The sequence below is a fragment of the Adiantum capillus-veneris genome, chromosome 16 (genome assembly GCF_014529385.1).
Source record: "Adiantum capillus-veneris isolate H3 chromosome 16, ASM1452938v2, whole genome shotgun sequence".
Taxonomy (NCBI): Eukaryota; Viridiplantae; Streptophyta; class Polypodiopsida; order Polypodiales; family Pteridaceae; genus Adiantum; species Adiantum capillus-veneris.
Genome location: NC_140946.1, coordinates 43,595,986 through 43,614,819, shown reverse-complemented (window position 1 = coordinate 43,614,819; position 18,834 = coordinate 43,595,986). Strand labels below are relative to the sequence as shown.

The following is an 18,834-nucleotide window of genomic DNA, read 5'->3' as shown; positions in this document are numbered from 1 at the left end:
GCTCCAAAGCAGGCACTGGTGAGGGTCATAACCTCACCGTACAGGTGCAAAATCAGCCCTATGTATGAGCTGTAAATTCACTGTTTTTCAGCCATACGGCCGCCAGGACTATTGGGAATCGTGCCCCACTAGCAGAGGACAATTAGGGGACTGTTTGGGGCTGAAAACAGGGCAAAAACCAGTAAATACAGCGTGCTGAATTTACTGTTTTTGGGCAGGAAACAGAGGGCATACGCCAGTGCAAGTGAGTTCTAGCAGGGGAATTGGTTTCGCGCAAATTTTGGGGCTATTATGCTGTCGAAATTTGGCCAAATCAAATGGTATCTAGGTGGATACACGTGAAGGATTCCCAGGACCTTACCTTGTAATTTACCCTCCTAAAGAATAAAGAAATACCGAAAGGGGCGCCAATTTTGGGACCTACAGGTTGTCGGCGTCTACTCGGAGCATTCTAGCTTCCAAGCCATGTGTGTGATTAAGTGTTAATTCCCGTTACAGGTCTCCTTTGCAAGTGCTCTATGTGTGTGTGTCTAAAGTAAAGAATTTCGGGTGAAAGCCAACAAGAGCTTGCTGGAGTACAATAGGAGGTTTTGTAAAGCGTTACTCTCAGTGACCTCCTACAGATTTGTGCCACTGACAGAGCAGATAGAGAAGTACTGTTGTGGACTGCCTAAAGGGCTTCGCGATTACTATACCAAGAACAGAGTGGCTACCCTCACTCAGCTTATAAAAGTTGCTAACACTCGTCTTGCCTTGTTGAAAGGAGAGGACAATGGGTTTCCAAGCAACGAGAAAGGAGGGCAGCAGAAGAAAAATTCAACGAAGAAGCCCTTTGTGAAAACGGCTCCTGATGCGTCACAGGGGTCAGAAAAGGCCACCAAAGATAAGGATTCAACCGGGACTTCTAGAGCACAGGCAAAGAAACAGAAAAGGAAGCCTTTTGTGCACAAGTCGCTCGAGGAAAAGAAGGTCCTAATGGGTAAAAATAAATGCTTTACTTGCAAACAGCCTGGTCACTTTGCTACCAATTGTCCACAAAGGAAAAGACCAGCTGACTCAGATGATAAAGAAGACCAGAAAGGCAAGAAGCCTAAACCCACGGCAGGTTTGGTGCCAGACATGGTGGGTGATAGGCCCAGTACAGATGTCAGTGAGTTATGCAGGACTTGGGGTAAAGTTAGGGATCAGACAGCACTCATCTTCTTTGATCCAAGTGCCAAGCCAACTTTATCTCACCAGAGTTAACTATGAAGCTAGGCATCAAAGCTGAAGAGATGGGGTACACAGTATAGGCAGGGTTGGCATGTCCTGGCCACTCAGAGTGTGCTACTCCCATTATTGGAAAGCTGCGTCTGCATATCCAGTCACATGTGGACACAGAAGAGCTCTACATCGTGCCGTTGGAAGTATGTGATGCCTTGTTGGGGATCCCATGGATGTTTCAAGTGCATGGAGTTTTGGATGCCTACAACAAAAAGATCACTGTACAGCATAGGGGCAAAACTCACATCTTGGATGTAAAGCTAAAAGGAGATTCAATCCCTATTGTATCTGCTTCTGCTATCACGTCTGTAATAAAGAATCATCTTTCTGTGTACTTGATTTTTGCATGTGATGTCTCAGATAGTCATCAGTCAAATTATGTGTGTTAGATAAAGAAAGGTCAACATTTTTGCAAAAGTTTAGTGACTGTTTTTCTGATTCATTACCATCGCAATTACAGCCAGAGAGACCTGAGGACCATCGGATAGATTTGGTGCCAGGGTGTAGCCCACCAAATAGACCTCCCTACAGGGTTAGTGCGGCGCAGCAAAAAGAGATTATGGGCCAGGTTGAGGAGTTATTAGAGAAGGGGCTGATTCAGCCTAGTTCTTCACCCTTTTACTCCCAGTGCTCCTAGTGCAGAAGAAGGATGGCTCATGGCGCATGTGTATTGACTACCGTGCGTTGAATAAGAATACCATCAAGAATAGGTTTCCTATTCCTCAAATTGATGATATTCTCGATCGTTTAGAGGGTGCTGCAATTTTCAGCAGGATAGACCTTAAGAGTGGGTACCATCAGATTCGTATAAGGCCAGAGGATGTGCACAAAACTGCGTTTAGAACGACATTTGATCTTTATGAGTTTCTAGTGATGCCGTTTGGGCTAACTAATGCTCTTGCCACGTTCACAAAATGATGGACCGGATTTTCCACTCGCATCAACAATTTGTTGGGACGTTCTTTGATGACATGATAGTCTATTCGAAGAATGAAGAGGAGCATAGGCGTCACTTGACCATTGTGTTCGAAGAGCTGCACAGTCACAGGCTACTTGTCAATCCTAAGAAAAGTGAATTCTTCCTGGAAGAGATCCACTTTCTTGGCCACATACTCTCAAAGGATGGTTCAGAATGGATCCCGTAAAGGTCGAAGCTATTAAAACATGGCCAGACTTGAAGACCGTGTCACCAGCTTCTTGGGATTATGTTCCTACTATAGAAGGTATATCAGGAATTTTGCAGAGATAGCATCGCCTCTTCACGCTTTGCAAAAGAAAGAGGTCGCTTTCAGATGGACCCAAAAAGAGATTTCAGCTTTTAGTCTCTTAAAGGAAAAGTTGACTTCAGATCCAGTAATTGTTTTGCCAAATCTCAGGAAGTCATTTGTGGTCCAATGTGACACGTGTGGCAGTAGCATCGGAGAAGTGCTAATGCAAGATGGATGGGTAGTAGCTTATGAAAGCCGAATTTTGCAAGGGCCAGAGAGGACTATGCAAGTCTATGGGAAAGAGCTCTTGGCCGTGATTCATGCGCTTTCTAGCTGGAAGCACTACCTCTTAGGTGCTGATTTCGTTGTCCAAACAGATCATCAGACCTTGCGATACTTCTTGACACAGTCAAAGTTATCCGAAAAGCATATGCAATGGGCAAACATTCTTTCTATGTTCCACTTCCAAATTATGCATGTGGAAGGCAAGAAGAATGTTGTGGCTGATGCGTTATCAAGGAAGCCACAAATTTCAGCTGTGTCAATTCCTTATCATCATGAGCTAGATGACATGAAGGAGCAGTATACTGTTTGATGAAGATTTTGCAAGGATCTTTAAACAGTTACAAGAGGGGCAACATCACGAGCACTACCTCCTCTTTCCCTACTAGCGCTACACTTCTAGGACAGTTTCGTCGCCGGAAATGCTCCTCCTCCATTTGCGTTTTTAACCTTCATCTACGTTTTTGGATTTTCAGCCCATTTTCGGTGGTTTTATTGGTGACTTTGTGTCGTTGACACCTTACACAAGTTGTTGGGCACCTAGGGTACCCATCAAGCCTTTGTTTTTCCAGCAAAAAGAAGGTTTTTGGTGCCAAAAAGTGCAGCAAAAGTAAGCTACGAATTGACCTGCGTTTTTTGCAACAGGAGGGCACCGCTCAGCTTCTGGACCCCGGATCTCGCCACCACCTACCCGGCTTTGCATCTGGTGCATTGCCGGCGGGTATCCTCTCCGTCTTCATCAGATTTCAGCCATTATCCCTTGCTGTTTTCTCTGTTTTCAGCCCATCTGGGGCAGTGGCAGTGATTCACCACCCTTCCCATACTCCTCTGCACCACCGGACCATGCCGGGAGTGTACGAGCACGGTGAAAATCGCTGGACAGCAGCGTTTTCATCACCTCGCAGTTGCGTTTTTGGATGGACAGCAGCCTCTTGTCTTGTTTTTTTAACAGAGGCTGAAGTTACCTCCTGCCAGGAAACCATCTGATGGTGGTCCGTGCGGTCTCTCATTGACTCTTGCAGTACACGGTATCTTCGACATCGGCTTGATCATCTACGGGCGTACGATCCTTCGGAGATCCATTCATTCCAACCTTCATTCGGCGGTTGCACACTCCAAAGGGGGTGGTGACTTGTGGTTTGCTATGGACACACCTATGCACTCATCGGAGGAGTTCACATGAGATATGGCCATGCTCATGGCGTACGGGATTCCGACATTCCCAAAGAGGACACCACCATCTTGGGCGGACAGACACTTACCACTGCACCTCGACACGTCAGATCACTTGCTTACACAGGAGCATCTTACATGGACTTAGGGAGAGGATCTTGGATCTCTTCTTGGACAGGTTCATTGCTTGGATCTACAGACTGGAGTGGGACTCCAGTGCTTTGGACTCTCTTGGAGAGTTTACCCACGAGATGCCGGAGATCAAGCATCATCCCACGACTACATGCGGAGTCACCCGGAGCTTGGCTTGGATGGTAATGCAATTGCTATTCTACACTCCTGATCATTTGGATTGCTACCTTCAGAGTTCCTTACACACACTCTCGGTAACCTTACAACAGACTTATCCCCCGACCTAGGCTCCCAGCTCATTCACATTCAAAGCCACACCGAGATGCGGTTTGGTGGCGTTGTTGGCGCAGATTCTGTTTTGTTGGCAGGAGATACAAGCAAGATGGCGCAGGCAGATTGGTCTGGCCTTTCCTCTTCTCAGAGGATCTTCACAGTGCAGACTGCTCAGTCTGGCTTCCCTACTTCTACAGGATGATTACGATGCAGACAGCTTGGTCTGACCACACCTCTTCTCAAAGGCCCTTCATAGCGCAGACTGTTGAGTCTTGCTTTCCCCTTATCTTGGATTACCCTAGCTACTGACAGGACACCATCCGATGGTGATCTGTGCAGTCTCCCGGTGACTGTTGCAGCTTACGGTAGCTTCTACAATGCAGGCTGTTTAGTCTGGCTTTCCTTGATTCGGAGGACGTTTACGGCGCAGATTGCTACATCGGGCCTTCCTGGAGTTTTTCATAGCTTAGCCACCTGGCCACGCTGAGTTACAGGTTCATGCATTGACAAGCTTCCAGTCATTCTCATGACGATTCCTTGGCTTCCCCATTTTCTCCAGACGGTTTGACTACAGACACCACAGATCCTATTGGACAGTACACTTGCAGATCTATTGGCACTTCTTTCACGACAAGGAGTTGTTTTCACACTCAGTTTGGGACCTTCACGCAGTATCTTCACGCTATATCGGCGGAGTACAGCAGTTTGCTACACTGCTCGTGACGGCATCTTTCCACAGAGATCTCTCAAAGGTTGTGACACCCCAGATTGCTGCTACACTTGCGGAGTTTCCCGAAGTATTGTCCTTTAGTGGACATTGCAACAGACATCTTCATCATTTGCCTCACATCTTTGGCTTCACGCGGTTTGTTCAGCATCCGGTGCTGAGAGGTAGTGTTAGACTTACACCACTCTGCTACTTCCCAAGTCTAGAGCATACTTGTACGGTTAGAATGTCTCCGGGCTGGCCACCCATAGCCTAGGTTGCTCCTAGTCCGGTCACCCAAGTTTGGGGCCGGCCACCCACTTTGTCCAGTCGCCCACATATATTTCCATATATCATTTTTCTGTTGGGTCGTGGGGATTTTTATCAGACCTTGCCCTACCTCCCCTTAAACACCTATTTATAGGGCCAGGGGAGTACCCACTTCCACATCTCTCATCTCACAAAGATCACACATACTCATTGTACTAAGGGTCTTCTGCTCATGGTAGTCATGGGGGGCTGATCGCCCCCTCTTCACCATCTCTCTCTCTCTCTCTCTCTCTCTCTCTCTCTCTCTCTCTCTCTCTCTCTCTCTCTCTCTCTCTCTCTCTCTCTCAAGTTTAGTGATTTTGCACTTTCTATTCGTGTGTTGCTATTGATTTCTCGCTTGGAGTGTCCAAGCCTGTAACAAGGGACCCATTTCCCACCCATAATCCATGACTACACAATAGAAAATACATCCGCAAGTTGCTGCCAAACCAAGCACGGGCGTGTGCATCAGTAGGGGTATAGGCTGGCATAATCCCAATCGTAGTATATTCTATGTGCAAGGAGACCCAAAGAGGTCTGCAAGGATTAAATGAGACACGGCCACACATATAAGTCTTTATCAAAATGCCACAATACTACAGACTCCCGCACTCATTTCCATGGAACAACGGTCAGATCCCGATGTGTATGGGCCAGGGAGAGCCTATGCTACTCCACCCAGAGTACATCCACATCACATGCTTGTACAAATCCTGTCTCAACGATAGCTTCCTAGGGCCGTATGATGCAATTCATTGGCATTCCAAGTGAGTATGTAAAAAGCCATAATGCCACAATAAAATGAGGATTGAAATACCATGAGAGCATACATTCCATCAAGCACGTTTGGCGTCGCTACCCAGAGGCCGAACTACTAGTTGCAAAGCTGCAAATACCCACAAGTGTCCAGATGGAGTCGGCCAGCCAATTGCAACTAAGCCCGTGCTGTAGGAAGCTGGTACCATAAAGTGACATTAATTCGGTAATGGATAAGGGGCGCAGAAAGGGAGCAGTATCACAAGGGACCAAAGGTTATGGCTGCTTAGAGGCACGGAAAGGGAGCGGCATCACAAGGGACCAAAGGTTATAGCTGCTCAGAGGTGAAAAGAAACTGTAACATGTACCCCTAAAACACTGCAATGAGCCAACTCTGTGCTTGTGACCTCACCTTCCCTATCTCCCTTTTGACAGGGAGGTGAAAAGGAACTGTAACATGTACCTTTAAAACACTGCAATGAGCCAACTCTGTGCTTGCGACCTCACCTTCCCTATCTCCCCCTTGCACATGGGTGAAGAGAGTGATCAGTTGAGGCTGCCCCGTGGTGGCCACCTTATGTTGTCTATCTGTGAGAAAGGTATTGCCCCGTTGCTGCAGGATTTGTGTCAGCCAAGTACATCTTCTACTTTGACATCAGTTCCCTTACTAAAAATGGACCCAGATGCGGGCGCTCAGTTATGCAGTGCGTTTTTTCTCCTCCCTTCTCCTCTCTCTCTCTCTCTCTCTCTCTCTCTCAAAGATCTGTAAGTAACACTCGCGACTTAAAGTGACACAAAAGCTTACCGCACGGGGACGTCATGGTGGCTGAAGTTCGGAGAGCAGGGGAGATGGGAGGTAGGCGATGGTGGAGCTGGGAAACCATAGGAATACCCCAGCGCCAACCCTGGCTATGAAGATGGCGCCTGCGTCCGAGGAAGGGCGAGCTGCTAGGAGAAGACAAGAGCGAGGTGAGAATGAGCTTATGACGAGGACCGCGATGGCAGGCTGAGATAACAGCTGCCGCCGTCGCCGCCGGCGACGAGGACAAGGAGACACGGGAGGATGGAGACGCTGCTGTAGTAATGCGCGGCAGCATAGCTCGCAAGTTTAGCTTGAGAGATGCGCAAGAGATGCGCTAACCGTCCAAGTTTTGAACACTGTGACGCCCTCGTTCGGGATGTCGCGGAAATGGGACCTGCAGGCAAGCAAACGCATACACAAGAAGGCAACTTGAAAACGGGACGCAAGAAGGACACGAGTTTGAGGGACGCAAACGAATGATCACTATTGAAAGAAAAGTGCCGAATACAAGGGAAACGAATAATCGCATGAAAACGGGGCTCGCAAATTGGGAGAAGTGGCACGTGTTCTTTATTGGGAAAGTTGGGGAAGTAATGATGAGGAGCTCCTTATTCTCATATGTAATGAAGAATAAGGGTATGTACACATGTGGGCAGGTGATCAGACACTGGACATCCGAGCGGGCAAAAGACGGAGCGCCTTTACCATAGCATAGAAGAAGAGCATTTACAGAAGAGAGTGTAAACCCAGGGAGACCTTTAGAAACTGTTGCGAAAGAAGTGCCTGACATTTACTCCGACTCAAGCTCCAAAATGTCTTCTTTTTTTACTCAATCAGGAACTGGGACCTCTTCCAAGTTCAAGCATATCTTGACCTTCTTCAAAACAAACAAGTACAAAGCTCATATTTACTTGTATCCAAATGAGATTTTGTCATAAGGGTAGATGACCATACCGTTGAGTTTGAGGAGGAATTTAGGGCGAACAAACAAAACAACTTCTATATCGACCAAAATGGGGTTCAATACCCCACGATACAAGATCCTGATTCAGTAGACAAATGGGGATTGGAGGAAGATACTCTAATTTTTAAGGCTGTCAAAGAAGGACCTCCTTTGCTAGAACTATAAGGATATGATTTGATAGATACTAAACCTTTGAAGCGCATATCCACTGACAACCCTAGGCTTGGAGTCTATTGTTGGGAAGCAAACAATGTCATGGACTGCCAAACCAGGACAATTGACATCCTAAAAATAGTGTATATGTTCAAGATCAAGGAGAAGAGTTCAAGGGAACTTCCTACCTACTCTTTAGGGATTGTTGTAACAACGATTTTGTTCTGATGACTCCAAAGCAGATTGAATAGACCAAATACAAGGGACATACGATCCGAGAAGTGATTATAGGAACAATACCTGAAATCAAACAGAATGAAGGGCCAAATGATAGAGTTTATGTCTATGATAGCATGTTCAATCAGAGAGGAAGCACAGCCAGAGGCAGTCACCTCAATGATGGAAACAAGGTAAGAAATGCAGAAACCACCTTTAATAGATAAAGAATGAGTGACACTAGGACAAGGAGAGGTCCACATGAGTCATATATACCAAACAACTGGTTTGAAGGTTTACTGGGAGAAACGTCGGCTAGGAGTGAGGGAGCGGGTCAAGGGTTAGAAGCTAGAAACAAGAGTAGAGTTAGACCAACAGATTTCAAAAAATGGGTCAAAAAATACAGCGGGTCAAGGGATCCGTATGACCACTTAGCAACCTTCAGACAGGTTTTGAGAGCTAAATGCATAACCGACTTCCATACACAATTTGAGGGGTTTGAAATGACCTTAGAGGGCAAAGCTTTAACTTGGTTCCAGACCATACCTCCTAGATCAATAACCGATTTACCAACTTTGGCAATGAGATGCTTACTCAAAAATGGGAATCAAGCATTGTACGGTGACACAAATCTACAATTTTAAACAAAAACAAGGAGAAACTATCAGAGATAGTGTCAGTTGGATGAGGCAATTTATAGACAAATCTTTAGAGTTGGAAATCCCAACCAAAGAGAGGCTTGTCTCACTGTTTTTAGAGGGATTACTAAACAAATACTTGCATGTTATTTTGTATAGCAAAAAACACATGAATCGGGAAGCATGTAGCCTGGACGCAATTGACTTGACTAATAATTATGAGATCTTCAAGGAGAAGAGCATCGCTAAAGACACACAAAGCGAATGAACTATATCTCGATAGAGCTAGTGTATTAAGCACCTTCGGATACAACACATGTTTACTTCATGGCAAACCAGGGAGCTAGACTGCCTATGATCAAACCTAAAATTGGAAATTGTCATAACTGCAGAGCGGATGACCATTGAATAAATGATTGTCTTGAACTAGATACAAAATGAAAAACCTATAAAGGTGGTCACAAGGGTGGATACTTTCCTGAAAACTTCCCTAGGAACCCAACAAACAAAGGGAGAACTGCCATAAACATAGCTCAAGTTGTGCTGAGTAGTTCATTAAAAGGGGAATCCATAATTCTAGTTCGAGGAGTTGACGAGGGCACAGGCCAAGGGGAATAAACAGAAAAATACAAGTGGATCAAACATACCTAGAAATTCATCCAAAGACTCTAGGAAAGAACGATGCAAACGATACAAACTCAAGAGACAAAAATTACAAAAGGAGGTCGCAGAGAAGATATGAAAGGAGGCAGGGGAAAAGATGCAGACTCTATCTCATACTTTAAGGAACCGGGGTAGGATCGATATTGGTCGATAAATTTATGAACCAATCAATGTAGCCTTGAAAGCTTTCCAAGCTGGATTAAAAGCCGGTCAAACATTGGAAACCAAATGGAAAAACTATCCAGCACTTGATATGGAAGCGGCTAAATTAGAAGCGTACAAAAAATTGATGCAAATCACACAATCCATGCTGGAAAAACAATTATCTCAATTGGAAATCATAGGGAACTAGCAAAAATTGAGACGAAGACCACCAAAGAAAAAACGCAAGAGGAGGGAGAGTTGAAAACTTTAGAGGATGATGAGACACATTTGTCTAAACTGATAGTTCTTGATAGTGAGGAGAGATGTGACGGAGTGCCCATAGTCGAGGAAGATTGGCCAAACCACTTGTGGGAACGAGTTAGGGAAGCAAAATATGGGAGTCTGACTCTGAAATCGGCTCCAATTGAAGAGGTATGGCTAGATAGACCACCCATGGAATTAGATGAACGGTCCTTGTATGGAGATTTGGGATTAGAGCAGTCAAGCTTAACAAAAATTGCAAACGCTACCTTCGTATCTAGGTGAGAATGAAGAGAAATCAGTGGTCTGCAAAACAATGAAACTAAATAGACAAAAAAAAACATTGGATGTGGTGAATTTGCAATCCATTACATCAACTCCAATTCAATGCACAATAACATTGGGTGAGCTACTGAAGTTACGACCACACAGAACTTCAAACCACTATGGAGAAGATGGGATTAAAGGGAGTATCCCGAACAAAACTGTAAAAATTGCAAAATGAGGAGATATGGACTAAACTTGCCAACTCTGTGCCCATGAACAAAGTACGAGACTTCTGCGAAGGGAACGAGGGAAACACTAGCCTTCCAGTAAAATACAATGATGTAACCACCATGGCTATTTTAGATAGTGGGGCAGGCATAGCCATAGCAATGAAAGTCATCTAGGAAGCCTGGAGAAATCCATCAATTAGGCAAACAAGGATGAAACTTCAACCGGTAGATGGACAGATTGAGAAACCGATGGGTTTACTAGAAAACGTCTTAGTCAACTTTTGTGGAATTGACTACCAACACATCTTTGACATTGTAGATTTCAGAAAGAAACTCAACTTCAAAGTCATCTTGGGAAGACCATTCATGAGACAAAAACAATTGATTCAGGATTGGGAAAACGATTATCTTTACCTAAAACAAGTAGGAGCAGTTACTTGGATAAATCTGAAAGACCATTCTTACAAGGATTTCCTGAGGACACCTATACAGAAATTAGACTCTAAAACTTCAACGGAGACTAATTGCCATTGTAGATACACAAAGACATTCCAACTTGGATGTGTGGGGCTTCTAAATCGGGTAGTTTACGAAGAGAAGACTTCATTTTAGACAGAGAAATGAATGATGCGGATTACATACCTAAACCATTCTCCGAATATTTGTTTGAATCTTTTGAGTGGACTCAGATTCTGGCCACTATGGACGTGTGTGTTAATGAATCTACACCTGCACGCTTTTGTGATGAGGAGGGCTATGATATAGTCCCAATCCATATGGTATTTATTGAAATGATCGAGGAGCAACATATCTTTTTTGATCACTACTATGATGCCACAGATGAGTTGGAAGAAGAAACAATTACAACAAAGGAATTAGACTTTGAAAAAGAGCATGCGAGGGCAAAACTTCTACTCAAGGGAGGAGAAGATTTTTTTTGTGAATTTTCAAACCAACATCGAAGATGCCAACAAAGGTATCACAGTAAATGATACAATAACCTAAAAAGAAGAACATCAAAAAATGCGAAAACAAAACTCAATTCTTGATGATGAAAGTAGTTGCAATAGACTACATAAAAGACCAGGTAACGGGAAGATATCCAGAAGAAACATTCAAAGCAACAAAACAAAACAAAAGTCGCACAAGCCTGATAAGACCAAAGGAAAAGAACCCCCAATGATGAAAATTGAACACAAAGCAAAATACAAGGAGTTGAAATGGACATTGAAAGAAGTCTGGACCACGAAGATGGAATCAAACAGTGACAAACCAGGAGCAATCAATGTTCCATCTCATTATAAAAAATACACTTTGCAAGATCGACAAATCATTGTTGAGCAACCCTTGTGACAATCAAAAGACCTAGGGAAATCATATAAAGGGCTGGAGAATGCTAAATGAATTGACCTCGTAGAGCCTGGAGAAGTATCAAGACCCGCCTACATAACTATGGATCTGTCGAAAGAAGAAGAAGAGATTCTCATTCGTACGTTGAAAGAGTATAGGGATGTCTTTGCTTGGTTCTATGAAGAACTCAAGGGGGTGAATCCTGCCATATGCCAATGCACTATTCCTATGAGAGATGATGCTAAGCCGAGGAGACAAAGACCATATACATATAACAAGACATTTGCCAAAAAGATCAAGAAAGAGATCGATAATCTCAAGAAGTCTAAGTTCATCTATGAAATAGAACACACCGCTTGTGTAACCTATTGTGGTAGTGCCGAAAAAGAATGGCAACTTAGAGTGTGTGTAAATCTCAAAAAGGTGAATGTCACCACTATATGAGGTAACTATCCTCTTCCTATCACAGACCATCTGCTAAAACAAGTAGCGAGAAAGAAGCTTATAATTTCTTGGATGGATTCTCGGGTTACAAACAATTGACCATAGATCCCAAAGATCAACATTAAAGGACTTTCACCATGGAATGGGGGATGCCTTTTGGTTTGATCAATGCACCAGCTACATTCCAAAGGCTAATGAGCCATGTTTTTAAAGAATATCTACAGAATTTTCTAGAAGTATACATGGATGATCTTTGTGTGCAGTCCACAAAAAGAGAGAGTCGTTTTGAACATGTACGGTGTGTCTTTGAGAAATGCCGTCTATATAGGATTTTCTTAAATCCTAAAAAATGCGTATTTATGGTTAGACATGGCAAAATTCTTGAACATATTGTATCAAAAAATGGTATAGCCATAGACATGGAGAAGGTGGTAGTGATCGTTGAAATAGCTAGACCAAAAAAGGTTAAGGAAGTTCATGCAATTATGGGACATTGTGGTTATTATTGTAGATTTATCTACATGTACGCCGTCATTGAAAAACTGGATGATATTGTCATATGGCTCTTATGCTTTGCTGATCCAGGTTACCTTCTTGATAAGGGGATGTCGTATGGTGATCCAAGTTCTGGTCTAGTTGCTGGTATTTTCTTGCTATGCAGATTTTAACCAAATATAATGATCAGTAACACATTAGTAGATAGTTTGTTCATACAGGGGTTTACATCTATTTAATTGGCTAAAAACTTTGGGGATTCCTCGTAAGGTTCGACTGTTTATTTTGAGTAGAAATGTATACAAAACATGGAATAATTTGTCCGATGGTTATAAACTGATGGATATATGCCTTTAGGTATCTAAAATTAACCTTTTGAAAATCTCCACTAGCAATGAACTTTTTGGAAGTATCTTAAGTCAAACCAACTTAAAGTTTTTTTAGCATACAAGGAAAGTTTGAACTGGGGAGTATTTTTGGTACTTACATTATGGAAAGTTGGTTACTCTAATTCTATTTTAAGTGTGACATGGATAACAACTGATAGCTTCGTTGACACGTGCCATTTGTAGCCAAGTCTAACGTGTGTTGTCTTTTCTACATGGATTCACGTGAGAATGCTATCCTCACTTAAAGTGGCTTAGGGTAGCTACTGTCCAACTTTGATGATTACGGGGGACTCTAATCTTTTGTTACACTGTTACCCTTGTATTATTTCATTGGGATGATGTCTGCATCCTTACTATATTGTACAAAGACGAATCTAATACTGAGTCATTGCTAATGCAAATCACCCTCCAGATGTCTAGGGTCAGCTGTCCTTTGAATGTGTAGTTCTTTTTTATATATGTATTTATCTTAATACAACAACACACACACACTTGCATCTTAGGCACGCCTAAGATAAAGACGCCAAAATATGTGTTTTTAGTGCACCTTGATTGCTTTATTAGCTTTTCTACTTGTTGGAAACTGTTGGAACAAGGCAAGTAACCATATTTGATGGTTTTCTGTAAAGATCTCTCTCATCAACTTTGGGAGCTCCAAAGAAGAAAAAAATGAAAGCTAAGCTGGCCAAGCTTCCCCATATCAGATAGAAGAGGAATCTTTAAAGGAGGCAAATGCTACATGGCTGGCCAAAGAACAACTAGAGAGCCAACATGTCACAGTATACCATGGCATATTTAAAAGTGCACAAGGATCCATAGTAGAAGTGCAAATGTTGCCCAAGGAAGCTCAAGACCTAGCAAAAGAAGATACACTTAGACCACACTATGGGAGAAGATTAGCCTCGTGGACTACATCCAACTGGAACCCTGTGGTGTATACCACAAGAGAGCTTATGAGTTGCTACATAGCATCACTGGAGAAGGTCGGGCTACTATTTCAGACTTGAATGACACTCCCATAGAGATGAACATCACAAAGGATTAGGTGGCAGATGCTTTAAGACTACCCAAGGGGGGAAAGCCAATGAGAGACCGCCAGCTGCCTACCACTGACATATTCACTAGCAGATCCACGTCATTCTCGAATCTCAAGCAAAAGGATATAGGGCGGGCACTTAGACTCTACCATCAACACTTTCATTTCACTGCAGAGAGGCCACCGAGGTACATTGTTTCAAATCACGCAGTGGCATCTACCTTCACACAAGCATCCAAGAAAGAGGGAGCCACCAAAGTAAACCATTCCCACTATATCCATACCACCTTGACGCATGTAAAGAATCCAGAGAACAGTTATTTCTTGGGGGCTCTAGAGTGCTCACAAGGATATCTTATCATCCTATTAGCCAGGCCGAACACCTGCCATCAGCCCCGAAACAAACTTATGGCTAGTAGGCAAAAGAGAAGACGAAGAAGAAGTACAAACTAGAGAACCACAACTGGACACAAATTTAAGGACGAGACTTGTCAATGTCTTTGAAAAAGAGGCAAACATACAGATGGCCGCCGCATCAAAGGCACCTGAAAGCGACAAAGAAGAAGAAGAGGACGAGGATCCACCTTTGGAAAGAAAAACAAGGAGCAAAGGGAAAGTTAAAGTGGACAAGGAAGTGTCCAAGAAAAGACCACGTCCCACCCACACTAGTAGAAGAGGCAACTCAAAGAGCAGCAAGGATAGAAAGAGAATCAACCGCATTTGAGCTGAAGAGAGGGCTCAAAGGAGATTTTCAAGAAAAGTGGAAATCCTCACCCAAGAGAATCAAAATACGAAAATCCCATGTTGTAATGAAAATGGCCTATGAACTTTGAGAGTAGCAAAAATTAGAGAAAGTACTTTTGTGGAATTACTTTGTGAGCATAGAGGGTGAACTTAATTGATGGTAGCAACATAAACATAGCATTTAGTTAACTTGGCATGAACAATACTTTTGCAAGAGAGAGAGTTTAGAGAACATGACAAAAGTTGAGGACCGAATTTATGTTGAGCCGGTTCCCCCTCCAATAGGCATCTGTATTATAGTTTCTCCCATCAAGAGAGACTTGGTACAATACAATCTTTGTGTTCCTTGTGACCTAGGTGATGCGATGAAGATGGAAATATTCATGCATCACGAGCATAACGTAAACTTTGTGGAAAGCATTAACTATCCCAAGCCTTAGTCCCAAGGCCTCAAGCACCTTCGAATGTGGAGAGAGCTAGCGGGGAATGAGGGTAGGGAAGAGGAAGAAGAAACATTTCATAGGAAAAAGAATTAGTTCCTCACTTATCATCACTCTTGTTGTTAGCATACATAATAGCATAGTAATGAAGATGGAGAAGATGAAAATCTTAAAAATTGAAGCATGGCTCTTGGTTGGATTTGCATTCCATAGCCAAGAGTGTTGGTGTAGGCTCTCAACCTCTCTACTTGCTTGGAGAAGGAGAGGGAGCTTTTGCACTTTGCACTACACACAATGAGAGTGTGTGTGGGAGAGTATACCCCTCAAGCAGCCCCCTAGCTTGCTTTAGTCGACCCCCCTCGTAGCTCATGTTGCAAGCTCATTGGACCCCTCCAGGCCTAACCAATCACAAGCAAGAGGCATATCAAGCAAGTATGCTAGTCTTGGGACAAGTATCTCCCTTTCCCCTTTGAGAGAGAGGACTTGATAAATGCAAAAAAATTTAATTAAATAAACTAATTTGTCATTGGACCCCTTGGGAGGCCAACCAATAGGCTTTAGGCACACCGTGAGGGCAACATGAGGAGGAGCTTGACAAGTGTCCCTTTTGCTTTACCCCCAAGCATGACAAAGCACTTCAAGCCTGAGTAGTGTTCCCACAAGCACCTCAGGCTCCCTAGTCGGTAAGCACGACAAGCATCTCAAGCATCTTAGTCATGAAGCATGACAAGCACCTCAAGCACCTTAGTCATCAAGCACAAAAAGCACCGCTAGCACTTTAGTCAGCAAGCACAACAAGCACCTCAGGCTTGGGCCGGGCTCCCACCTTAAGCTTAGACCTAGCTTACCTAAGGTCAAAGGAATTTTTAACACTAACCTTTGGAGGTCTTTAATGAAGCTAACCCTAAGGTCTTTAAGCTCCATTAGCTAGCCTTTCACTTTGACAAACCATCTCTCATTTGGACCCCTGTATCGTTGGCCCCGTGTTGAGATAGATCTGAAAGCGCATGTCTATATACTAACCCTTGTTCCAGTTTATTCTCCCACATTAAATGATCAGTTTAATTTGAGAAAATCATTTGGGTTGGTTAGATATTATATTTTATGACATTACCTCTCTCTTGAAATCATAGTCGTCCTTAACTATGAGATAGAAAAGATAAAGCCTTAGTCATTAATCAATCTTGCTTAGCGGGTAGAGGATCCCTTTTTACCCTACGACATCTTTTCAAGATGGATGACTAATCCATTTGGTGCTTGGGAGACATAACTACCGCAAGCATGTCTGCTCTTTAGTGCATTTCATTCTTCCAAGTAGAGTGACAAATTCTACTTGGTGTTTGAGAGACGTCATCATCACAAACATGATTCTAAGCATGCATACTATTTAAAATTTGTGCACAATAAAAAGAGAATTAGTCTTATAAGACAAAAACATTGATCATTTGAATTTTTTTTGTACATTTGCTTATTCTAATGTAGCATTGTAAGCATTGACAAGGTCATACTATCCTTAAGCTCTATTCCTTGCATCCATCTAACATCTTCAACAGGATAATTTTTGAACTTAATAAGATACCATCGAATAATCTTACCATGTCGTAGCACCTTGTCTTCATGCTGAAGGATAGCTTTGGGTTGTAGCACCTCTTCTTGGTCTTCAATTTCGGGAGGGTCTTCAATAATTGGTTCACTTGGTGGCTCTCATTTGTAGGGCTTAAGTAGGCTCACATGAAAAGGATTGTGTATGAGTCAATGGTTGGGAAACTTGAGTTGATAAGCTATCTCATTAATGGGCTTCAAGATTTGGAAAGGACCATAGTATCTTTCTGCTAGCTTAGCATAATACTTTTGATGTCATGTGGAATTTTTGCCCGTCGTTTGCCTTAATCGAGCCTTGGGAAACTTAAGTAAGACCCAATCATTTTCTTTGAACGTTAAGGCCCTTATGTGCTTGTCATAATAATCAATATCTAATTCTCCTAAATGATTTTCTCATGTTAAACTGATCATTTACGTGAGAAAGTAATGTATGAATCTCATGCTCCACCTTATGCGGGGCATAGAGGGATTCAATCTACCTTAAAGGGAATTGAAACATATTTCTATTGGCCTACCATGAAAGTGAACATACAAGAGTATGTTTCTAAATGTGTGGTATGCCAAAAGACAAAATTTGATAGAGGGAAGCAACTTGGATTGCTTCAACATTTGCCAATCCCTAATTCACCATGGGAGAGCATATCCATGGAATTTATCTTTGGATTGCCTAAGTCTATCCATGGGAACACGGGAATATGGAAGATAGTAGACAGGTTCAGTAAACAAGCTCAATTTATACCTGTCAAAAAGACTATCAAAGCCCATCAAATGGCAACCCTCTTCATTTCACAAATTTTCAAGTACCATGGCTAGCCAATGTCCATAGTGTTGGATAGAGATCCTAGAATGACCAGTAATTTTTGGAAGGGTCTCTTTGAGAATTTAGGGACAAGGCTAAACTTCTCTTCGGCCTATCATCCACAAATGGATGGCCAAAGTGAAATAGCTAACCTAACCATTCTCGATCTACTAAAAGCCTATGTAACGGAAGTAGATCAAAGATCCCAATGGGAGAAGTACTTACCCTTAGTGGAGTATGCTTACAATAACACTGTACATACTTCCACGAAAAAAGCACCTTTCGAGGTAATTGAGGGGACATCAAAAAGTCCCTTACTACTTAAGGTACATGGGAAGATCTTCACTGCAGATGAGTATAGCCGAAACCTACAAGAATCTCTTCAAAAGATTAAGGATGCTATCTCTATCTCACAGCAAAGGCAAAAGGCTGCTGCTGACAAGCATAGAAGAGCCCAAACCTTTAAAGGAATTTTTTTGGGGGCTTATTAAAGTTTCCCAAGGATCGATTAAGGCACACGACGGGCAAGAATCCTACGGAACACCAAAAGTACTATGCTAAGCTAGCAAAAAGGTACTATGGTCCCTTCCAGATTCTTAGGCCAATCAATGAGATAGCCTATCAACTCAAGTTGCCCAATCATTGGCTCATACACAATGCTTTCCATGTGAGCCTATTAAAGCCTTACAAAGCAGAGCCACCTCAAGAACCAACTATTGAAGACCCACCGGAGATCGAGGACCAAGAGGAGGTGCTGCAGCCTGAGTCCATTCTCCGACATGAAGACAAGGTATTAAGAGGCGGTAAGACTATCCGACGATATCTTATTAAGTTTAAGAATTATCCTTTTGAAGATGCTAGATGGATGCAAGGCATACAATTAAAGGATAACCTAAACCTTGTCAATGCTTACAATGCTTCCCAAGAGTAAGCAAATGTACAAAATGTTAAAAATGAACAAAGTTTTTGTCTTATAAGACTCTCTTTTCTTTATTGTGCACAAAAATGAAGTAGTATGCATGCTTAGATCAAGTTTCCGGAGAACACCAAGTAGAGCTTGTAACTCTACTGTGGAAGACTGATAGGACTAATGTG

At 42.9% G+C, this 18,834-nt stretch overlaps 1 protein-coding gene across 3 annotated transcripts in view; it reads right to left on the bottom strand.

Annotated features, from left to right (window-relative positions):
• LOC147438930 (Prolyl oligopeptidase family protein) overlaps positions 1-7,245 on the bottom strand; it is a 79,697-nt gene extending 72,452 nt beyond the window's left edge. For 2 of the 3 annotated variants that reach the window (XM_086484884.1, XM_086484885.1), the window contains exon 1: positions 6,908-7,244. In XM_086484884.1, the coding sequence (XP_086341010.1) occupies positions 6,908-7,199 (292 nt within the window). In that variant the 5' untranslated portion in view covers positions 7,200-7,244. Of the gene's footprint in view, positions 1-6,907 lie in introns of all 3 variants that reach the window. The other variant, XM_086484886.1, reaches the window with a different exon arrangement.
• Between the last annotated feature and the right edge of the window lie 11,589 nt (positions 7,246-18,834).